This window comes from Saimiri boliviensis, chromosome 17 (genome assembly GCF_048565385.1).
Source record: "Saimiri boliviensis isolate mSaiBol1 chromosome 17, mSaiBol1.pri, whole genome shotgun sequence".
NCBI lineage: Eukaryota > Metazoa > Chordata > Mammalia > Primates > Cebidae > Saimiri > Saimiri boliviensis.
The window spans coordinates 7,778,678-7,801,616 of NC_133465.1; the positions used below are offsets into that span (position 1 = coordinate 7,778,678).

At 55.5% G+C, this 22,939-nt stretch overlaps 3 protein-coding genes across 6 annotated transcripts; 1 reads left to right on the forward strand and 2 right to left on the reverse strand.

Moving 5' to 3' along the window:
• Positions 1–691: 691 nt before the first annotated feature.
• TNK1 (tyrosine kinase non receptor 1) lies at positions 692–8,908 on the forward strand. 2 transcript variants are annotated; one of them, XM_003929161.4, is made up of 13 exons: positions 692–750; positions 2,109–2,362; positions 2,522–2,592; positions 2,703–2,894; positions 2,987–3,142; positions 3,247–3,530; positions 3,761–4,031; positions 5,503–5,597; positions 5,928–6,092; positions 6,329–6,408; positions 6,997–7,295; positions 7,379–7,474; positions 8,168–8,908. In XM_003929161.4, the coding sequence occupies exons 2-13, from the start codon at positions 2,200–2,202 to the stop codon at positions 8,279–8,281; spliced, it is 1,986 nt and encodes a 661-aa protein (XP_003929210.1). In that variant the 5' UTR covers positions 692–750; positions 2,109–2,199; the 3' UTR covers positions 8,282–8,908. The 2 variants fall into 2 exon arrangements, with proteins under 2 accessions (XP_003929210.1, XP_010338081.1); XM_010339779.3 differs by lacking the exon at positions 692–750 and adding an exon at positions 764–1,348.
• Positions 8,901–15,046, reverse strand: PLSCR3 (phospholipid scramblase 3). Of its 3 annotated transcripts, none has more exons than XM_010339778.3 (8): positions 13,917–15,046; positions 13,530–13,603; positions 13,029–13,264; positions 12,888–12,930; positions 12,628–12,785; positions 12,203–12,364; positions 9,781–9,942; positions 8,901–9,585 (listed from the first exon to the last, which is right to left on the reverse strand). In XM_010339778.3, exons 2-8 carry the CDS (start codon positions 13,534–13,536, stop codon positions 9,529–9,531), a joined length of 825 nt encoding a protein of 274 aa, XP_010338080.1. In that variant the 5' UTR covers positions 13,537–13,603; positions 13,917–15,046; the 3' UTR covers positions 8,901–9,528. The 3 variants fall into 3 exon arrangements, with proteins under 3 accessions (XP_010338080.1, XP_010338079.1, XP_074244234.1); XM_010339777.3 differs by having other exon boundaries at positions 12,565–12,785; positions 13,917–15,044; XM_074388133.1 differs by lacking the exons at positions 12,628–12,785; positions 13,029–13,264; positions 13,530–13,603; positions 13,917–15,046.
• Positions 15,047–21,652: 6,606 nt separating this feature from the next.
• TMEM256 (transmembrane protein 256) lies at positions 21,653–22,837 on the reverse strand. The gene is made up of 4 exons (XM_003929164.4): positions 22,698–22,837; positions 22,365–22,396; positions 22,019–22,099; positions 21,653–21,886 (listed from the first exon to the last, which is right to left on the reverse strand). The coding sequence occupies exons 1-4, from the start codon at positions 22,780–22,782 to the stop codon at positions 21,743–21,745; spliced, it is 342 nt and encodes a 113-aa protein (XP_003929213.1). The 5' UTR covers positions 22,783–22,837; the 3' UTR covers positions 21,653–21,742.
• Positions 22,838–22,939: the final 102 nt, after the last annotated feature.

Consider the following 22,939-nt stretch of genomic DNA (forward strand, 5'->3'; position numbering starts at 1 on the left):
AAAGGTCCTGGACTGAGTCCCATTGGGCACAGGCCATGTAGCAGTGTGCAGGTCGCTGGTTTCGGCAGAGCTTACATGGAGGGCAGGCGTTATGCTGGAATGAAGCCCAGCCGTGTCAGTGATGGGGAAGGGTGCCCTGAGGCATGGAATGCTGTCCATGATCAACAGCAGCTTCCACTGTAGACTCTTTCTAGTCTGGGGCTTGCTCTCTGTACCAACATCAACATCTCTCTGCCCTGGCCCCATTCCAGGCTTCATTAAGCAAAGAGTGCTAGGAAGTTCTGGACCCCCTGCCAGAGGGCAGGAACTACGTCCTGTTTAGCCTTTATTCCCCGTGCCTGGACAGGACAGCTCTTATCGGATGCTTATTCGCTTCAGGGGTGGGGTCCTGGCTGAGAGGAGAAGGATTTGGCAAGAGAGGGCATGGGGGACAGAGACAGAGGAGCAAAGTCTGGGGAGGGGTGGGAAGTTCTTGGGAGAAAAGTGGAAAGACATGAAGGAAGGCGAGCAGAGGACGAGGAAAGGGGGCTTCTCACCTTCCGGGTGATCTGGCCTGGAGGAGGGAGGGGCCGCCAGCCGCCCTCGCCACCGTCACCTTGCCCTACCAGGGAACTCGGGGGTGCGGCCCGGCCCTCGACAGCCCAGGGCCAGCCGCCAGGTCCCCGCCCTCCGCAGGATTTACTCCTGTCCCGCCTTCTTCAGCCCAGGCAGCCTGGGAGGTTCCGCAGTCGCCGCTTCCGCCTCGGCCAGGTGAGGGGGGGGGGTCCGCACCCAGCAGGGGGCCAGGGCTGGCGCGGGCAGAGGAATAGCCATCTCTGGAGGCGAGTCTGTGGGGTACCGGGCCTGTCCCCTTCTCCCGAGTCCTTCCCTCCTGTCTCCCTTCTCCCACGCTCCCCCCTTCCCACCAGGCACGCAGGGCCTTGTACCCGGGGTCCCCCAGGGTCCTGGGCTTTCTCCTTCGCCATCCAACCCCTGCTGGCACCGGGTTCTGAGCCCACCTGTGCGTTTCCAACTAGCCCCAGCCTCGGTCTTCTTCTTCCTCCTTGCTTAGACCGTAGGGGAAGGGAGGGCTCCAGGTGTGTGTTATTTAATAAAGGTTGGTGGAGTTGCCTTGAAGCCAAGTTAGACAGAGTGATTCAGGCTGCCGCCAGGGATCTGTACCTGGGGCTGAGCTCAGGTGGGTGTGAGGCTGTGTACCTGATAGCCTCAGCGCCTCCGCAGGCAGCACCTAAGCCTAGCGGCCATCACCATGCCTGATTTGATTTCAAATGTGGCTGCCTCCAGTGGAGGAGAGGCATTACCCTGGACCTCTTTTGGCTTGAGGGAGCCCTATGCCCCCATAGCTCAGGTACGTGTGTCTGCTCTACCTCAACGTCTTGTGTGTTGTGTTCATGTGGACCTTCATGTTTTAGCGAAGTGGGGTGGTGTCTAGGTGTTTGGAGGCCGTGAACTGCCGTGTCCCGTGCATGTGACATGGCTGTACAAGGAACATCTCATGGAAGGACATGGATGTGCACCGTGTGTGGCAGTCAGCCTGGGTGTTTTGTGACTGCGTGCTGGAACGCTTCAGCGTTAAGCGGACATGTATCTATAGTCTCGGGTGTGTTTTGCAGCGTATCTGTAGGTCTCAGTATGTGTGTGTGGCCGTGTGTGGGAGGCAATGTACCTTCATGTGTGTACATGCTCTACCTACATGTCGGAGGTACAGTGTGGTTGGCATATCTGGGCATCTCCAGTGTGTGTGGTCGGCAAACACGTCTCATGTTGGAGAAAGGGAGGTGTCTCAGGTGTGTATGAGTGAGTGTCTCAGGTGTGTATGTGCCACTGTGTGCTCAGGTCTAAAAGAGCAGTATTTCTGGGTGTGTGATGTGCCATGCTATCTCCGAGTCAGGAGGGGAACATACCTGGAGTCTGTAGTGGGAGCAGGCAGTGTACTAAAATTGCAGGTGTGAGCAGGACAGGTTACTCATCGGTGAGGGGATAGAGTACCCGGATGCTGTGGGCATAAGGAACATTCTACCTGGGGTTTGTGTGTGTGAGTGGCAGCGATCCTGACTGTCTATGCTGTGTCCCTACCTCTGTACCTGAGTGTTTCTGATGACTTGCAGGTGGAGCTGGAAACCGGATCTCTCTAGGGCCTACCCTGGGTGGAACAGCTGAAGGAGAGTGCTGCCATCCTTAGGGACTCCTCCTCCAGACATGCTTCCTGAGGCTGGCTCCCTGTGGCTACTAAAGCTGCTCCGGGACATCCAGCTGGCCCAATTTTACTGGCCCATCCTTGAGGAGCTTAATGTCACTCGGCCAGAGCACTTCGACTTTGTCAAGCCTGAGGACCTGGACAGCATTGGCATGGGCCGGCCTGGTGAGCGACCCTTGCCCCAGGCCCTATTCTCTCTGTCCACAGCCTATCAGTTGCCTCCCCCAACCACAACCCTCTCCCAGCCCTTTTCTTCCCTGGAAATCTCTCTGCACTGTTCCCCACCCCCACCTCCACCCCAGCCCTGATTCTGGCCTCCCACAGCCCAGCGCAGACTGTCCGAAGCTCTAAAGAGGCAACGATCCGGGCCTAAGTCTAAGAACTGGGTCTACAAGGTCTGTGTTGTGGGTGGGACAGCCTGGGCCTAGGAATGGGGGGGGGCGGGGTTGGAGGGCAGGGAGGAGATGCAGAGCTCTACATACCGGATTTCCCACCCCTGTTTCAGATCCTTGGAGGTTTTGCCCCTGAGCACAAGGAGCCCACCCTGCCCTCGCAGGGCCCACTGCACCTGCCTGAGCCAGAGGGCGGACTCAAGTGTCTGATCCCAGAGGGTGCTGTGTGCAGAAGGGAGCTGCTGGGCTCCGGCTGCTTTGGGGTGGTGCACCGAGGGCTGTGGACGCTGCCCAGCGGCAAGAGTGTGAGTGTCCGGGGAGCCTGCGTCATCCAGGCCAGCTGCCCCCTCTGTTCTTCATGCCCGCAATGCCTGAAGGCGCTTCCCCCCACCTCCAGGTCCCAGTGGCTGTCAAGTCCCTCCGGGTAGGTCCTGAAGGCCCGGTGGGCACAGAGCTGGGGGACTTCCTGCGAGAGGTGTCGGTCATGATGAACCTGGAGCACCCGCACGTGCTGCGTCTGCACGGCCTGGTACTGGGCCAGCCTCTGCAGATGGTGAGCAGGTCCAGCCGCTGCTTCCCCGAGAGCCGTGCGGCACGAGCGTGGGCGGCCAGAGTCCTGTGGGTCCGGCTGACGCGGCACGGTGCTCCCTCCCGCAGGTGATGGAGCTGGCGCCACTGGGCTCCCTGCACGCGCGCCTAACGGCCCCGGCCCCGACACCCCCACTGCCTGTGGCCCTGCTCTTCCTCTTCCTGCGGCAGTTGGCGGGGGCCATGGCCTACCTAGGGGCCCGCGGGCTGGTGCATCGAGACCTCGCGACGCGCAACCTGCTGCTGGCGTCGGCGCGCACCATCAAGGTGGCGGACTTCGGGCTGGTGCGGCCTCTGAGCGGCGCCCGGGGCCGCTACGTCATGGGCGGGCCCCGCCCCATCCCCTACGCCTGGTGAGCTGGGGCGGCGGGGGCGGTCGGGCTCCCAGCAGGGCGCATGGGGAGGGCAACAGCCGAGGGAGATCGGAGGGGGCCGGGCTTCTGAGGCAGGCTGGGACAGGAGGGGTTATCCTCCTTGGAAAAGGGGACTTCTGTGGACGATGGGAGCGCCCTGGGGTGCTCCGTGGAAGGTGAGCGCCAAGGAGCACGTGTCCGGCCCTCTTCAGCTCCACTTGCTTCTGCAGGTGTGCCCCCGAGAGCCTGCGCCACGGAGCCTTCTCGTCTGCCTCGGACGTGTGGATGTTTGGGGTGACGCTGTGGGAGATGTTCTCCGGGGGCGAGGAACCCTGGGCTGGGGTCCCACCGTACCTCATCCTGCAGCGGCTGGAGGACAGAGCCCGGCTGCCTAGGCCCCCCCTCTGCTCCAGGACCCTCTACTCCCTCGCCTTGCGCTGCTGGGCCCCCCATCCTGCTGACCGGCCTAGCTTTACCCACCTGGAAGACCTGCTGCAAGAGGTGGGGACCCCCTCGCTCACCAGATACACAGTCTCTCTGCCCTCCATTCGCCCTTCCAGAGTGCCATACAAAGACCGACGTATCCAGATGCCTGTGCTGGGCCCTGGGACTCAGCTCTGAGCAAATCAGATGCAGTCCCTACCTGCAGGGAGCTCAGAATTCTGGGGAGGCGGCTTGAGGCTACACAGATGGAAGCTGAAAGGCTGGGGTCTGTGTCTGGGGCAGAAAAGGGCCGTAGAGGAGACAGCAGTCAGCTGCAGTGGGTGTTGACAGGCAGAGGAAGAGAAACGTTCGGCATGGGAGGGGAAAATAGAAGTAATGAGGCCACCGAGTGAGCAGGAGCTGTGTCATGGAGGGCTTTGCAAGGTGTGTTAAGCTAACTAACGTGTAGAGCAATTGACCTGTCGGGGACGCTGCAGTGTCCGCTCTACGTCGGCACTATGCAGATTCACTCATTTAGTTCCCTCAACCACTGGATGAGGTTATTATTACCGAGACAGAGTCTCACTTTGTCACCCTAGCTGAAGTGCAGTGGTGGGATCTCAGCTCCCTGCAACCTCCACCTCCTGGGTTCAAACGATTTTCCTGCCTCAGCGTCCTGAGTAGCTGGGACTACAGGCATCTGCCACCACATCCAGCTAATTTTTGTATTTTTAGTAGAGACGGGGTTTCACCATGTTAGCCAGGCTGGTCTCGAATTCCTGACCTCCAATGATCCACCCGCCCCAGCCTCCCAAAGTGTTGGGATTACAGGCGCGAGCCACTGTGCCCGGCCTGGATGAGGTAATTATTATTATCTCCATGTTACTGATGGGCAGTTGAGGCACTGACTGTTTAAGTGACTTGCCTAAAGTCACACAATACATGGAGGAGCTGGGATTTGAGCCCATCGATTTGACTTCAGAGCTGTTCCCTAAGTTGCTACACTCTACTGCTAAAGTTTAGTCTTCACTCTGAAGGCATTTGGGAGCCATGGAAGCCTACTGAACAGGGCGGTGACAAGCCGCTCTGCCAATTACAACACTCTGGGTGGTGCAGGAATGGATTAGAGGGCTGATGACGAGGATGAAGGACCAGGTAGGCAACAGTGGCTGTGAAGCAGAGAAAGATGAGGAGGTCTGGATGAGGGTAGAGGCCGTGGGGCTGCAGAGCCGTGGAAATTTCCCAGAGGGGCTTGGGAGGAATCTGACGGGCCCGGATGTGGAGTAAAAGCAGAGTACGGGGTGATGCTCCCGTCAGTGCCCCTAGATAGAGCCAGGGCCCTCCTCTCTCGCTCCCTGAGCCCTGACCTGTTTGTCATGGGATCCAGGTCTGCCTCCCTCACTGAATTACAACTGGGGCACAGGGAGAGTCCCACCCTGGGCCTAGCACAGGCGACATACAGAGCGGGGCTCTTCTTTATTCCTGCTCCCATTATTACCTTTCTGACTCAGGCCACAAGCCCAGCCACCCTTTCCTCCTGTCTCCACAGGCCTGGCCTTCAGAAGGATGCTGTGTGAGGGATGTCACAGAGCCAGGCGCCCTGAGGATGGAGCCTGGTGACCCCATCACAGTCATCGAGGGCAGGTGACAGCCCCATGCCTCCCAAGCATCCCCAGGAGGATACCCTCCCAACCTTCCTGATTCCTGATCCCGTCTCTGCTTCTCTCCAGCTCCTTGAACCCTGATCTTCTGTCTCTTCTCTCCCCACTGGGCCCTGAATGCTCCAGCATGGTTCTAGCCTCCCTGCTGGAGCCACTGCTGGTCCATAGAGCCCTATCACATTAGCGAAACGGCTTCCCTTCCTCCAGGCAGACGCGGCTCCAAGGCACATAGCCTAGTGAGCTGAATGTGGGCCAGGGTCCAGCCCTAACTGCGGCCTGTTTCCATCCTATTTACCAGCTCCTCTTTCCACAGCCCTGACTCCACAGTCTGGAAGGGCCAGAATGGTCGCACCTTCAAAGTGGGCAGCTTCCCAGCCTCCGCAGTGACTCTGGCAGAGGCAGGGGGCTTGCCAGCCACCCGTCCAGTCCACAGAGGCACCCCTGCCCGGGGAGATCAACACCCAGGAAGCATAGATGGGTGAGGACCTGAAAGGGTGGGGGACAGGGGTGGGCTGGGAGAACTGACAAAGTCTAGGGACTTCTCTGGAAAGGAAGCTTGGAGACAGGACCAGAGTGAAGCTGCACCCTCCTCCCTGGGCCCTGGGTCTCCTAGGTTCCCCCGTGAGGTTTTTTTTTTTTGGTGGGGGGAAGGGATATTGATCTGTGGGATGGGGAGGGTTGGTGTGGAGGAAGAACTGGATCTCTCTCCAACAGAGACAGAAAGAAAGCAAATCTTTGGGATGTGCCTCCAGCACGGGGCCAGAGAAGGAATGCACCCCTCGAGAGGATGAAAGGTGGGTGTGGTGGGACTCCGGGGTCTCTGAGGAGATCAAACCAGCCCTTCAATTCTGACCCCCTGCCCTGAATCCGTGCCTTTGCATCTATTATTTCCTTCCTCTGAATTCTGTCTGCTGGCATCCTAGGTGGACTGAAATCTTCAAAGATAGGAAGCCCTCTTGCTTTTCCTACTGAAGAACACCTCCACACTCTGGGCCCTCCGCCTAGGCCTTGGTGTCCATGTGCACCTCTGTTCTATTGTCCTACCTGACACATGAACCACAGCTCATCTGCAAATACTTGCGGAAACCATCCAGCCCAGCATAGATGAAGACAGAGAGTGGGCGGGGTGCGGCAGCTCATGCCTGTAATCCCAGCACTTTGGGAGGCCAAGGTGGGCGGATGGCTTGAGTCCGGGAGTTTGAGACTAGCCTGGGCAACATGGCAAAACCCTGTCTCTACAAAAATAGAAAAATTAGCCAGGTGTGGTGGCAGACACCTGTGGACCCAGCTACTCAGGAGGCTGAGGTGGGAGGATCACTTGAGCCTGGGAGGCAGAGGCTGCAGCAAGCCGAGATCAAGCTGTTTCTTTCTCAACTGTGCAGGCATTTCCAGGAGTCTGGAGTCAGTTCTGTCCCTTGGTCCTCGCCCCACAGGGGGTGGTTCAAGCCCCCCTGAGATTCGACAAGCCAGAGCTGTACCCCAGGGACCCCCAGGCCTGCCTCCACGCCCACCTTTATCCTCTAGCTCACCTCAGCCCAGCCAGCTCCCTAGGGAGCGGCTTCCCTGGCCCAAAAGAAAACCCCCACACAATCAGCCCATGGGAGCGCCTGGAGCTAGCAAAGCCGCTGTCCTCTCTGGAGGCCTCTTGCCCGATCCTCAGTTGCAGAGGAAGATTATGGAGGTGAGGTCTCACTGAAATGGCCTGGTGTCCGGAAGGGGCTACATGCAGGGGCAGGGGCCTGAGTGAGGCTTTGTGTGTCACAGGTGGAACTGAGTGTGCATGGAGTCACCCACCAGGAGTGCCAGGCAGCACTGGGAGCCACTAGGGGAGATGTGGTTTCAGCCATCCAGAACCTTAAGGTAAAGCCAGCCCCGGCCAGGCGTGGTGGCTCATGCCTGTAATCCCAGCACTTTGGGAGGCCTAGGCAGGCAGATCACCTGAGTCAGGATTTCAAGATCAGCCTGGCCAGTATGGTGAAACCCTGTCTCTACTGAAAATATAAAAAATTAGCCGATCACCTGTAATCCCAGCTACTTAGGAGGCTGAGGCAGGAGAATTGCTTGAACCTGGGAGGTGGAGGTTGCAGTGAGTCCAGATCGCACCATTGCACTCCACCCTGGCAGACAAGACTGAAACTGAGTCTTAAAAAAAAAAAAAAAAAAAAGGCCACCGGGCGCGGTGGCTCAAGCCTGTAATCCCAGCACTTTGGGAGGCCGAGGCGGGTAGATCACGAGGTCAAGAGATCCGAGACCATCCTGGTCAACATGGTGAAACCCCGTCTCTACTAAAAAATACAAAAAATTAGCTGGGCGTGGTGGTGCGTGCCTGTAATCCCAGCTACTCAGGCGGCTGAGGCAGGAGAATTGCCTGAAGCCAGGAGGCGGAGGTTGCGGTGAGCCAAGATCGCGCCATTGCACTCCAGCCTGGGTAACAAGAGCGAAACTCCGTCTCAAAAAAAAAGGAAAAAAAAGCTAGCCCCTTCTCTTGGCGTCCCTCCTCTCCTGTCCCTGCCACCTGGCAGTCAGCTGCAGCCCACCCTCCTGCTTCCACAGGTAGACCAGCTCTTCCACCTGAGTAGCCGGTCCAGGGCTGACTGCCGGCGCATCCTAGAGCATTACCAGTGGGACCTCTCAGCTGCCAGTCGCTATGTCCTGGCCAGGCCCTGAGCTCGCTTCTGTGGGCATGGACACCAACATGAAAAGCCTAGGCCCCTGAGGGCCTGACCACGTGGGACCAAGCAGAACCAGAACAAGGTCCTGACAGGGGTAGACTTTCCACCTGGGGAGGAGCCCAGGGTTGGGCACTGGGAAGTGTCTCCTGCTTCCCATGCTCCTTGGCCTCTGAAGGCTGAAGCTCCTTTGGCTGGGTCAAGAAGGTTCTAGCCTGCCCACTACATTCTCAAACAAGAGGACAACTTGGAAGAAAAGAGCTGCTATACATCATATCCAGAGGAAGCTTCTACTCGCTAGAGAGGATGATCAAGGGGCCACACTGGACCATGTGAACAGCCATCCTGAACTGCCATCTGCTATCGCCCTAGACTGTGGGGCAGCCATCTTGGATGATGGAAGCCGCCATATTGACTTGGGGTATGAGGCCCAAACTCTCTTTGTTTGGTCCAGGGCCATGGTGGGTGATGACGACTGCTCTTTGCGCTCAAGGACGTTTGATGCTGGCACTATGGATCATGAGACCGGCCAGCCCCTGCCCCAGCCCTCACATTCCCCTTTGTTTTTCCTGGCACCAACTCCTTCCACCCTTCCCTATTACATACGTCTTCCAATGTCCAAAAAGTTACAAAGTTTATATGAATGTAACATACAAAGATGCAGCCTTTTTCCTAGGGCAAGGGAAGGAAGGGCGGTTAAATAAGGCACAGGAAGAGCAGCAAGCACCAGCTGAGGGCAGGGCCCTAGTGGGAGAGGAAGTTGGCACTGGGGTCCCCCTGCAGCTATTGTTGGGGAGGTGGAGACCCCATTGAGTGCCACGGTCTGAAGCTGAACTAATTAGCTGAGCAGATGCAGGGGTGGGGTGGCTATGTCCACCGTCTTTGGTGCAGCTTGCCCTTCCCCACCCCAGCCCTCTTATAAAACCCCAGAGTCCAGGGTTCCAGAGGCCTCCTTTGGAGCAGAGGCCCTGAAAGGGGGTGGGAGGGCGTACGTAGGGAAAGTTTGACAGCTGTTATGCCTGTGTGCCGAGGGACTGCTGGGGCAGTGGTGGGAGGTAGCAGGAGAAGGGCTGCCCCTCCTTGGGGACCACAGGGGCAGGAGGCCAGGGAGTAGGGTAGGGATGGGGGCCACCTTCTGTCCCCTGCAGTGTACATGGAGGAAAGGGGCTGCCCAGAGGAGGGCCAGGGCAGATGACCATCTGGAGTTCTGGCTGAGGCGATGGTCTCCTCACACCATGGTGGCCTCTAACTGGTGACGGCAGAGGGCCCAGCGCCTCCTCGCTTCTCGAAGAACATGTAGTCCTAAGAGGAGGCCACTGTCACCAGGAGATCCGGCAGGGCCAGCCCAGCTCGGCTGTGACAGGCCAGCTCTGGAACTTTGACCCCCCCTCCAACATCTATCCCTGACCTTCCCCTAGCAAGAGGCCAGGAAATGCATAAAGCTTCAACTGACGGCAAAGGACAGGCAGGAGGTGGGGACAGGGGCAGCCAACTCACAATGAGGAATGTGGCTCCCAGCAGCACAGCCTTCACCCTCACATCCAAGTCCAGTGGGAACTGTAGGCCAAAGTCATCCGCATCCGTGAGGGCTTCTCGGACCAGGCCCCCCCACTGCTTGCTGATGCGGCCCACACTTCGGGATTCATCCCGTGTCTTCACCTGTCGGCGGGGAGGCAGGAATGAGCCAACTGAGGAGTAAGCGGCCAGTCTCACGTGCCTCCGGTCTCACTCCCACAGTCGCATGTATGAATTTACAGGCTCTTCACTCAGTGAACCTTCCCTTCTAGAGGTCACCCAGTGATCGCTTTCCCAACCGGTTCCCATCACCAAGTATGACAGCTGGGGAAACTGAGGCACTCCAGATCACGCTGTAAGTCTCTAACCAAAATCAGGATTCAGACTCAGATCTGCTGCTATCCGAAGGTGATGCATGACCTAACTGAGTATCAGCGATGGGAGAAATGGAAGCATGATCTCATCCAATCCCCGTAGGGTATAGCTGTTTGCTAACTGCTCTGGTTCCCAATGCCCCTGCCACCCACAACTGGCACAGTCTGTGTCCTGCACAAAGTACCCTGGCCAAAAGGGCAAGGAAAGCTGCCTGAATTCTGGCTGTACTTCACCAGCCAAGAAGGCTCCTAGAAGGCTGTGTCTGTCCCAAAGAGTGCCTTCTCTCTAATGCAAAGTAGGGGAGGGCCTTGTCCAGCACTGCATGAGAACCTCATCTAGAGGGGATACATGCCTCTCTACTGTGGGGAGGGGCAGCAGTCAGTAGCCTTTGAGGACCACAATTTCCACTGGCTTCTCTGAGCCACACAGCAACAGGGCCTGCCGATGTGGGTAGTTGCTGCCCGTTACTTCCTGGTCCTTTTCCAGTGCTCATTCTCCAGTGATTACAACTGGAGTGATTTCCTTTTGTGTCATTGCCATCCCCTTCCTGCACTGTCCTATAGCTCTGGGGCATTTCCTGCCATGGTCCTAAGGGTACAGCCGCAAGTATGGACCATTTATAATTAAGTGAAAGGGACACTGGCCCTATGAGAACCCTACAGCCTATAAATTCCCACCCAGAGATTCCCACGCAGTTATTAGTTCTTATTCCCAACTGGTTCCCATCACAGAATCTCCCTTTGGCTACTAGGGTGACTCATTTTTTCAAAGCAGCCTTAGATAGGTACCTCATTAGAAGTGTTGGAAAGTCTACGAGATTATACCTGTTGTTTCTCCCTTACCTGCACAAGGAAGTATCCTTTAAAGAACTCAAGGGTCAGGCCAGGCACGGTGGCTCATGCCTGTAATCCCAGCACTTTGAGAGGCAGAGACGGGCAGATCACGAGGTCAGGAGTTCGAGACCAGCCTGGCCAGCATGGTGAAACCCTGTCTCGCTACTTGGGAGGTTGAGGCAGGAGAATTGCTTGAACCTGGGAGGCAGAGATTGCAGTGAGCCGAGATTGTGCCACTGCACTCTAGCCTGGGTGACAGAGCGAGACTCCATCTCAAAAAAAAAAAAAAAAAAAACAACTCAAGGGTCTGTGGAGTGCCTCTGTCTTCTAGAATCCAAGGTGCTTCCCAAGGCCTCACTCTGAAATTCTCACCACTTGGGATCTCCAGTTCCAGGTTGGTGACAGGGATGCACAGTGAGAAGGACAGACTTGGATTTCAGAATGGAAGGGTCATTTGGATTCTACTTTAGCAGGGCAAGCCACAGGATGTTAACATGTTAAAATTGTGCTTGTGGCTGGGCGTCGCGGCTCATGCCTGTAATCCTAGCACTTTGGGAGGCCGAGCTGGGTGGATCACCTGAGGTCAGGAGTTTGAGACCAGCCTGTCCAACATGGTGAAAACCCCGTCTCTACTAAAAATACAAAAATTAGTTGGGCATGGTGGCTGTAATTCCAGCTACTTAGGAGGCTGAGGCAGGAGAATCACTTGAACCCAGGAAGCGGAGGTTGCAGTGAGCCAATATTGCCCCATTGTACTGCAGCCTGGGCAACGAGAATGAAACTCTGTCTAAAAAAAAAAAAAAAAAAAAAAAAAAAATCGTACTTGCTCCAGGGCCTGGGCTGGGCTCACGAACTCATACACAGCAGCCACATGGGACCAGCCCACGCAGACTTAATCATCCTTCACCCTAAATCCAGGCTGGCATTAGATTTTTTTCCTGCCCATCTCAGGGCCATGTGTAATAATCAGAATTGCTCCTTAAGATGAAATCCTCCTTGTTATGCTCATAAAAGGGGGATTTTTATAGCACGGGGCCATCCAATTTACAAACGGAGGAATGCTGGAAATGCGGTAGGAGTGACAGTGGATTTGGATTGATGAGCTGAGGTTTTGACCTTAGTGTTAGGCATCCTGCCTCATGGAGGTGTCATCTTGGTTTATGAAGATCCCAAGAATCTCTAGGTATTCCTGATACCTCAAAGTTGGTGTCTGTGCCACAGCCACAGGTCCAGCAGGGCCCCACCACTCGCAAGACTGTCTGGCGATCCGCATCCTGGATGGAGAACTTGGGGAGGAAGGGATGCCAGGTCTGTACCACGTGGCCGATAGTGGTGCCTGGTGGAGCCTGGACTTCCATCTGGAGTGGGAAGCAGACAGGATCACTGTTGAGGCACGGTCTCTATCACCCAGCTCTATCATCTGTCTACTTGGCCCTCTCACTCAACCTCCCATCCCCACCTGCCCACTCCCACCTGAGCCAGGTCTAGTCTCAGGCGGATCTCATCATTGGCCCGCCCCACCAAGGCCCGCCCTCCGGGCCCCATCCCTCCCGCCCACCTCCTGGAGGCCACAGGGGCAGCAGCTGCAGCCACAGTGCAGCGGGCGGAGCAAACGCAGCACCTCGCGGTCCCCGGAGTCCGCCAGGCGGACACGCAGCGGCCGGCGGGCGCCACAGCACAGACGGGCGCAGCAGTTGCTCTCCTCGGCCGCCTGACCCAGGGGCTGCCCGGCCCCAGAGCGCAGTTCATACCGGTTACAGGTCTCCCAGCCTAGGAACGCTGCCAGGGATGACACGGGGAGACTTATAGAGCCTCGCGCGCCCAGGAGCCCACCATCCCGGCCACCATCACGAGGTCCAACCTCCTACTCCTTCCACTTACTTTCCACTCGCTCAGCCTTCTGATGAATCAAAATCTGATCAATCTGGGAGAGAAGGGCGGTGCGCACATCAGCCGGCCCATCTGGACGCCCGGGTCCCCTCCCAGTCACCCTCCTTCCCTCCGTCGCCGCCTCCCACTCACCTGCACCAGGAATTCGAGGCCAGAAGGCACCCCTGGCACTGGCAAGAAGGGGGCAGCAGATCCCGAGGCCACGGGGCCGGGCGAGGGGAAGAGGGCGAAGCCGGGAGCTGGGGCAGGTACCTGGGCGGGCACTGGCGCCTGCCCGGGCCCAGGATGTAGCGCCGGCTCTGGGTACCCAGTGGTCACAGGGTAGGGAGGTGGGGGCGAAGGGGCGTAGCCTTTGGGGGGCAAGTAGCCTGTAAAGGGGTGGGGGCAGGATAGATTAGAAAGGGCTCCGAGGCCTCATCGCCTTATTCCTCAGCCCATGGACCCCGAGGCTCGGGGGAAATGTGGTGCGAAGAGGCAGAGAAAGATGGGGCAGGGGAGCATGGTGGAGGTTCCCCGGAAGGAAGGGAGGGGCCCCACCCAGCCAGTCCGAGCACATTCCGGGAGGATGTGTTCGCACCCGGCTCCCAAGTCCGTGGGGGGATAACGGAGACCCCTGGCCTTGCGCGCACTTACCTGCCATGGGAGAAGGTTGGGGTTTTCGGGATGTTGGTGTCTGGGTGGCTTAGTTCTGGAAGCGATGGCAAACTCTGAGACAGCCAGACAGACACAGAAACAGACACAAAGACGGACAGGCAAATGTGGAGAGGCAGCTGCGCCCGGCGCCGGCCCAGAATCTCTAGGGCGGCGCCTCTGACTCGGGGAGAAACCCAAAGTGTCAGTGGCCGGGGCTGGGTACCTGGGACCCTGGATTCCCTAGGGGGCCCCAGAACCGCCCCCTCCCTTTGTTCTCCCATTCTGCGGAGGCGTCTGTGGGCGGACGGCAGGACAGATGGACCCGCGATCAGACCAACGGCCCCACCTCGAGGACGGTCTCCCTGATCCCTCTGTGCCCCCGCTCACCTGGAGCCCCCAAAACAGCCCGGTGCCTAGCACTCGGCGGCTCACCAGTGCTGGCGGAGGCGGAGGCGGGCCCGGGTTCGGACCCCGGCCCCGCCCCGCGACCCGCCGGGCCCGCCCTCTCCTGGGCAGCGCGTCTGCGTCGAGAGGAAGGAGGCCGCCAGCTGCCCAGGGAAGCCGAGCTTGCGCTTCGTCCCTCGGCAGTCGCCGGCGTTCCCGCCCCTTCCGCTCGGACTGCAGAAGCCGGGAGAGTAGGAGCGCCTGCGGAGGGCAGCGGCTGGGCCGGGGCCCGGCTAACCCCGCTGGGCCGGCGGGCTTGCGTGCTCAGCGCCCTTGGTGGGAGGCGAGGGTGGCCCGCGCCGCCCTGGCCCCTGGGCTCCTCCTCCCAAGGGCGGTCGGGCCACGCTGACGCAGCGAAACACCCTTCACTCTCACTCCTTGCCTTCCAGGACTGGCTCCTGGCTCCCCTTCTGCCTCCCAGGGGCGACCTCGCCCTCTGCCCTCCCTGGCGCAGCGGTGACCCACACGGGCACCTCTCAGCGACAGCACTTTCTGCAGGTGCCCCAGCCACGCGGGCGACAGGCCGCCAAACGATGTCAGTGAGCGTGCTCAGGGCGCCCAGGGGACCAGAGAAGGAAGCGCGGTCAGAAAAGGACCCTGAGACGAGTCTCTTCGACTGGATCCTGAGCCAGGGCCAGTCCTGGCCTTGGGCAAGAGATGAGTTTGGAGAGGGAGTGCAGTCCACGGACACTGGGGGCCATGTGGAAGCTGGGATTTGGCCCCACGGGCAGCAAGAAGCCCACCGAGACATTTTTGGGACAGAGAAGGTCATGTGTGTTTTAGAAAGATCGTGACAGAACGCAGTGGCTCACGCCTGTAATCCCAGCACTTTGGGAGGCCCAGGCAGGCAGATCACCTGAGGTCTGGAGTTTGAGACTAGCCTGACCAACACGGATAAATCCCGTCTCTACTAAAAATACAAAATTAGCCGGGCATCATGGCGCATGCTTGCAATCCCAGCTACTCGGGAGGCTGAAGCAGGAGAATCACTTGAACCCAGGAGGCAGAGGTTGTGGTGAGCCGAGATCACGCCGTTGCATTCCAGCCTGGGCAACAAGAGCAAAATTCTGTCTCAAAAATAATTAAAAAAATAAATAAATACAAAAATTAGCCAGGCCTGGTGGCAGGCGCCTGTAGTCCCAGCTACTCCGGAGGCTGAGGCAGGAGAATCTCTTGAACCCATGAGGCACAGGTTGCAGTGAGCTGAGATGGTGCCATTGCACTCCAGCCTGGGCAACAAGAACAAGACTCCATCTCAAAATAAATAATTAAAGAGGGCAGGCTAGGAAGGCATCACCCAGAAGGCAATAGCTGAGCAAGAACCTAAAGGAGGTGAGGGACCAAGCTGTGCAGATGACTTGTTAAGTGTTTCAGGCAGAGGGAACAGCAGGGACAAAGGTCCTGAGGCAGAAGACCCACAAGGCTGGAATGGAGTTAATGAGGGGAAGGTCAGAGAGATCATAGAAGGCCAGATGAAGATGCCCTCTGAGATGAAGGACGTAAATGCAGTCAGAGCACTGGACTGGAAGGCAGAAGCCTGGGGACCCAGCCTTGGCTCTGCCACTGGACCTTTAGGTCACTCTGGTTTTTCTGTTTTTTGGTTTTTTGTTTTTAATCTCACTCTGTCAGCAAGGCTGGAGTGCAGTGGTGTGATCTTGGCTCACTACAGCCTCTACCTCCCAGACTCAAGCAATTCTGCCTAAGCCGTCCAAGTAGCTGGGGCTACTGCCACGATGCCCAGCTCATTTTTGTATTCTTAGTGGAAAAGGGGTTGTTGGCCAGGCTGGTCTCAAACTCTTGGTCTCAAGTGATCCTCCCACCTTGGTCTCCCAAAGTGCTGGGATTACAGGTGTGAGCCACTGTACCTAGCCCCTTTGGGCCACTCTGGAGTTCCCCTCTGAGGCCTTATTTATTTACTCAGACAGGGTCTTGGTCTGTTGCCCAGGCTAGAGTGCAGTGGCATGATCTCCACTCATAACTTCTGCTTCCCAGTCAAGGCATCCTCCCACCTCAGCCTCCCGAGTAGCTGGGAAGACAGGCATGTGCCACTAGGCCCAGCTAATTTTTGTATTTTTTGTAGAGATGAGGTTTGGCCATGTCGTGCAGGCTGGTCTTGAACTCCTGGGCTTCAGTGATCCACCTGCCTCAGCCTCCCAAAGTGCTGAGACTACAGGTGTGAGCCATTACACCCAGCCTATTTATTCATCTATGAGACTGAGGTCTCACTCTGTCACTCGGGCTGGAGTGCCATGGCACCATCAGAGATCACTGCAGCCTCAAACTCCTAGGCTTGGCCGGGCACAGTGGCTCACAACTCTAATCCCAGCATTTGAGACGCTGAGGCAGTCAGATCACTGAGGGTCAGGAGTTTGAGACCAGCCTGGCCAACACAGTGAAACCCCATCTCTACAAAAAAATTACCCGGGCGTGGTGGCACATGCCTATAATCCCACCTACTTGGGAGGCTGAGGCACGAGAATCACTTGGGAATCACCTGGGAGACAAAGGCTACAGTTTGCTGAGATCGAACCACTGCACTCCAGCCTGGGCAACAGAGCAAGACTCCGTCTCAAACAAAAACAAAACTTCTAGGCTCCAGTTATCCTCGTGCCTCAGCCTCCTGGGCACTGGGACTCCAGGCAAATGCCATCACATTATTTTAATGATTTTAGAGACAGCATCTCACTGTGTTGCCCGGGCTGGTCTTGACTGCTTGGGGTGCAGCTGTCCTCCCACTTTAGCCTCCCAAGTAACTGGGTAGGAGGCTGAGGCAGGAGGATTGCTTGGGCCTGGGAGTTTGAGACTAGCCTAGGCAACCGACATGGTGAGATCGCATCTCATCTGTGTTTCATTTTTGAGATGGAGTCTCACTGTGTCGCCCACACTGCAGTGCAGTGGTATGATCTTGGCTCACTGCCACCTCTGCCTCCTGGGTTCAAGCAACTTTTCTGCCTCAGCCTCCTGAGTAGCTGGGACCACAGGTGCACACCACCATGCCCGGCTAATTTTTGTATTTTTAGTAGCGACAGGGTTTCAGCATGCTGGCCAGGCTGGTCTCGAACTCCTTACCTTGTGATCTGCCCCCCTCAAGCCTGCCAAAGTGTGGGGATTACAGGTGTGAGCCGCCATGCCTGGTGAGACCCCATCTCTACAAAATAATTAAATATTAGCCAGGCATGGTAGTGCACACCTGTAGTCCCAGCTACTCAGGAGGCCGAGGTGACAGAATTGCTTGAGCTGGGGAAATAGAGACTGCAGCCGGTTCTTATGGCACCACTGCACTCCAACTGGGTGACAACATGAGACCCTGTCTCAAACAAAACGAAAAAGAACAGAGAGGCTGTGAACAGCTGGATGGTGCAGGGTGCACTCCTTCAGATTTAGAAGGCCTCACCAAGGTGATCCTATTGAAGCTGAACTAACTATGCATAAAGTGGAGAAGTGTATTCTAGGCACAAAGAATAACTGGTAAAACATGCTGAAAAGAGCAGCTCAAAACATTGAGGCAGAAGAAAATGTGGTGGGTTGGCAATGCAGATGCCACGTAGTGACGAAGAGTCAAGGCTCGGATGGCCAGTGCAGGCCTTTCAGGCAGTGGGATGGCACTTGGAATCTATTTGCAATGCAATAGTACGTCACTGAAAAGTTTAAGTCACTCATTCTTTTTTTTGAGATGGGGTCTTGCTATGTTGTCCAGGCTGGAGTACAGTGGCTATTCACAGGCTTGATCTTAGCACACTTGTCTCAAACTCCTAGTCCCAAGCGATCCTTCTGCCTCAGCCTCCTGAGTAGGTGGGACTACAGGCATACACCACCACATCCAGCTGTCTTCATTTTTAATTTATATTTTTGTGTATGCTTTATAAAGTACAATCTGTATAATATTTTGAGGGTATGTTTAATTTTTCTGAAGGTATGCATTTATTTTTTATTTTTAATTTTTGAGACAGGGTCTTGCTCTGTCACCCAGGCTGGAGGGCAGTGACACGATCTCGGCTCACTGCCACCTCTGCCTCCTGGGTTCAAGCGATCCTCATGCCTCAGCCACCCAAGTTGCTGGGATTACAGGCACACACCACCTCGCTGGCTAATTTTTGTATTTTTAGTAGAGACGGGGTTTCGCCATGTTGGCCAGGCTGGTCTGGAACTCCTCAACTCATGTTATCCTCCTGCCTTCGCCTCCCAGGATTACAGGTGCTGGGACTACAGGCGTGAGCCACTGCGCCCCGCCTAAAGGTATGCATTTTTAAAAGTGTGCAGATTCTTTCTCTATGTGAGAAGATTTTAGGTAATTTCATCTCATTCCATTATCTCTAAATACAATCTGCATACTTTTAATTCCAGAATTTCTATCACCAACACTGGGGTCTACTGAGCTCCTGAATCCTGTAACAGCAGCTTTCAAGGCTTCCCTGAAGCAACAAAGAGTATTAGAGACCTGAAGAATTCCTAGGGGCTGGCCTGAGGATTGGGAGAAGGTCAGCAGAGAGACAAGGACAGGACCAAATGGTGGAGGGCCTTGTGCTGAGATGCTGGACTATCTTCTGAGGGGATTGGGGAGCCACTGAAGCATTTATATACAAGGAGGTGGCATAATTAAGGGTACACTCGTAGATCACAATATTTCTTCATTTTAAAGATTAGTCAGGCAGGGTGTGGTGGCTCACGCCTGTAATCCCAGCACTTTGGGAGGTCGAGGTGGGTGGATCACCTGAGGTTGGGAGTTCGAGACCAGCCTGACCAACGTGGAAAAACCCCATCTCTACTAAAAATACAAAATTAGCTGGGCGTGGTGGCACATGCCTGTAAGACCAGCTACTCAGGAGGCTGAGGCATGAGAATTGCTTGAACTTGGGAGGCGGAGGCTGCAATGAGCTGAGATCATGCCACTGCACTCCAGCCTGGGCAACAGAGCAAGACTCCATCTCAAACAAAAACAAAAACAAAACTAGGCTCAAGCTATTCTCGTGCCTCAGCCTCCTGAGCACTGGGACTACAGGCAAATGCCATCACATTATTTTAATGATTTTAGAGACAGCATCTCACCGTGTTGCCCAGGCTGTAGCTGTCCTTCCACTTTAGCCTATCAAGTAACTGGGTAGGAGACTGAGGCAGGATTGCTTGGGCCTAGGAATTTAAGACTAGCCTAGGCAACCAACATAGTGAGACCCCATTTCATCTCTCTCTCTTTTTTTTTTTTTTTTTTGAGTCTCACTCTGTTGCCCAAGCTGGAGTTCAGTTGCATGATCTCAGCTCACCACAACCTTTGCCTCCCCGGTTCAAGCAATTCTCCTGCCTCAGCCTCCTGAGTAGCTGGGATGACGAGTGAACCGCCACATTGGGCTAATTTTTTGTTTGTTTGTTTATTTATTTATTTGAGACAGAGTATTGCTCAGCCGCCCAGGCTGAAGTGCAATAAATAGCACATTCTCGGCTCACTGCAACGTCTGCCTCTCAGGTTCAAGAGATTCTCCAGCCTCAGCCTCCCAACTAGCTGGGATTACAGGCACACATCACCATGTCTGGCTAATTTTTTTTTTTTTTTAATAGAGACAGGATTTCACCATGTTGGCCAGGCTGGTCTCAAACTCCTCAGATGATCCACCTGCCTCAGCTTCCCAAAGTGCTGGGATTACAGGCGTGGGCCACCATGACTGGCCATCTGTTTTTTTTTTTTTTTTTTTTTTTTTTTTTTTTGAGACAGAGTCCCACTCTGTTGCCCAGGCTGGAGTGCAGTGGTGTGATCTCAGCTCACTGCAACCTCTGCCTCCCGGTTCAAGAGATTCTCCTGCCTCAGCCTCCCGAGTGGCTGGAACTACCAGTGTGTGCGACCATGCCTGGCTAATTTCTGTATTTTTATTAGAGATGGAGTTTCACCATGCTGGCCAGGCTGGTCTCGAACCCCTGACCGCATGATCTGCCCGCCTCAGGCTCCCAAAGTGCTGGGATTACAGGGGCGAGCCATGGCACCTGGCCCCAGTTCTCCAGATGCTGTGACTGCACTCCAGCCTGCCCTCACACCTTTTCTCACTCCTTTCCTGCCTAACTCACTCAGCCCACACTGAGGACCCCCATTTCTCCAAACCCCTCTCCTCCCCGTCTTGTTCTTTGTTCATTGTTTTTTCCACACAATAGAGCTCCTTTAAGGATCATGGCAAGCATTGTGACGCATTTTCTGATGCCCAAACATGATGATCTGTCCCTGCTTTGAACCCCAAAGTATTTTGTAACTAATGACACTCCTATCGTGCCTTGCCTTAATCCTCACTTCTAGAGTAAGTGGGTGCTTGATAAATTTTTCTAACAACAGGGCTGAAAACCATGATCCTATGGTAATTTTAAAAAATCTCAGCACTTTGGGAGCCCGAGGTGGGTAGACTGCTTGACGTCAGGAGTTCAAGACCAGCTTCGCCATTATGGTGAAACCCCATCTCTACTAAAAATACAAAACTTAGGTGGGTGTGATGGCACATGCCTGTAATCCCAGCAACTTGAGAGGCTGAGGCAGGGGAATGACTTGAACCCAGGAGGGGAAGGATGCAGTGAGCCAAGCTCATGCCACTGCACTCCACCCTGGGAAACAGTGAGACTTTGCCTCAAAAAAATAAATAAAATTAGGATGGGCGGGGTGGCTTATGCCAGTAATCCCAGCACTTTGGGAGACAGAGGTGGCTGGATCACCTGAGGCTGGGAGTTCCAGACCAGCTTAACCAACATGGAGAAACCTCATCTCTACTAAAAATACAAAATTAGCCAGGTGTGGTGGTGCATGCCTATAATCCCAGCTACTAGGGAGGCTGAGGCAGGAGAATCACTTGAACCCGGGAGGTGCAGGTTGTGGTCAGTCGAGATCGCAGCATTGCACTCCAGCCTGGGCAACAAGAGTGAAGCTCCATCTCAATAAATAAATAGATAAATAAAATAAAAATAAAACAGACTGGGCTTGGTGGCTCATGCCTGTAACCCTAGCACTTTGGGAGGCTGAGGCAGGCAGATCACCTGAGGTCAGGAGTTCGAAACCAGCCTGGCCAACATGGTGAAGCCCGTCTCTACTAAAAATACAAAAATTAGTTGGGTGTGGTGGCGGGCACCTGTAATCTTCAGCTATTTGGGAGGCTGAGGCAGAAGAATCACTTGAACCCAGGAGGTACAGGTTGCAGTGAGCTGAGATGGAGCCACTGCACTCCAGCCTGGGTGACAGAGGAAGACTCCATCTCAAAATAAGAATAGTCACTAAATAAATAAATTAAACAAATGAAAAACCTAGTGAGCATCAGAATCACAAGGTTGAGCTTATTAGAATACAGGTTCTCAGGACCGAAAGAGCACTTCAGTAGCAATCTGCATTATTTCTTTTTTTCTTTTTAAGACGGGATTTCACCATGTTGGTCAGGCTGGTCTTGAACTCCCAATCTCAGGTGATCCGCCTGCCTTAGCCTCCAAATTGCTTGGATTATAGGCGTGAGCCACCACGCCCGGCGGAATCTGCATTATTTCAAGCATTCTTTATGATTTTGATGCCTACCACGGTAAGAACATGATAACAAGGTAACTTGAAGTGGACAGAATCCCCAGACCTAAGGCTCGCTGATTAAGTCTTAAGAAATGGAGGGAGTTCAGAGGTTGAATCCCCACCCTTCGTTCTCCTCCAAGAGGTTAGATGAACAAAGACGCCAAAGTTTATTTGCCTTTCCTTTTTAATCCTCTTTTTACTCCAACTGTTTTTTAAAAAACTGCCCAGAAAACCCAGTAATTAAGCAAAAGGAAGCTCAAAGAGCCAAGGCAAGCCAGCCCAAGAGTAGCAGGGTCCCTCCCGCAGGGGCCAAAGGCTGGATGCTGGGGTCTCCACTCAGAGCCTGGTAGTAAAAGCTGGTGCAGAATAAGGTCGTTCCGGAAGCTAGCAGTAACCCAGCCTGAAGGAGACATGGCACAGAAAACAGGACTATAAGAACATGGCAGGCTGAGAGGGAGGGTGTGGGTCTTGGTCAGGGTTAGGCACAGGATAAGACTACCCAGAGGAGGGGTTAGGCCCAGGGAAAGATTACCCAGAGGGGCTTTCTGCAATGGGGCACCCCTAACAGGGCCAGGCTGTGGAAGAAGTGGTGTTTGTTGGCCTTGTCAAAGAGCTGTAAGGAAAAGAGAAACGAAGGGATATAGTAGGCAGTGCAGGTGCCTGAGATCTCCTGATGATACAGGGACCGAAGTTCGTGTCCCCACCTCACCCGGGAAGTCTCAGCTTGCTCCCAGGCCTTTGGCTTACAGAGCCTTTGGCCTTTGCTGGTCTAGAGATCCGAGGCTCGCCTCCCACTCCCGGCCCACTTCCCCAGTGGTCCCCAGACTTTGTGCCTTCAGAGACCCGCGAATCAGGGAGCCCTAGCGCAATTACTTCACCTCCTTTCCGTAGGCATCTGGGAATTGGGCGCCTGTGGAGAAAAGAAGCAAAGGTTACCGGTCCCAGTGCCAGCCCTGACCACCCCCAATCCGAGGGGATCCAGGTGGACACCGACGAGAAACGGCACCACCCCCAGGAAGCTTCCGATTGGTGGGAACACGCTCGGGCAGTACTGGGAACCAATTGGACCCGGCTGGGGGACTTCAAAAGGCTTCAGGCTCCGCGGGCTGGCAGATAAACATGAGGCCGGGGACTTCCCACAGGTTCCGCCCATGCACTAGACCCCAGAGGACGTCCCAGGCACAGTCCCAGCTTCGTCCCCAGCCCCCGACCGTGCGCGCCGTAGGAGGCCAAGCCTAAGGCCGCAGCTCCGGACAAAGCGCCCAGGCGGCGGAAAGCTGCCGCTGACCCGGCCATAGCTGTAGAACAGGACGCACGGGACGAACGCCGCCTAGGCCAGCCAAGAGGCCAGCCAATCCCGGAAGCCCATGCAAATAAGGTTCACAGGCGCCCAATCCGGGGCGTGTTCACTTCAGCATTGAGCTCTTCACCCACCTTTGTAAAACCGCTGCAG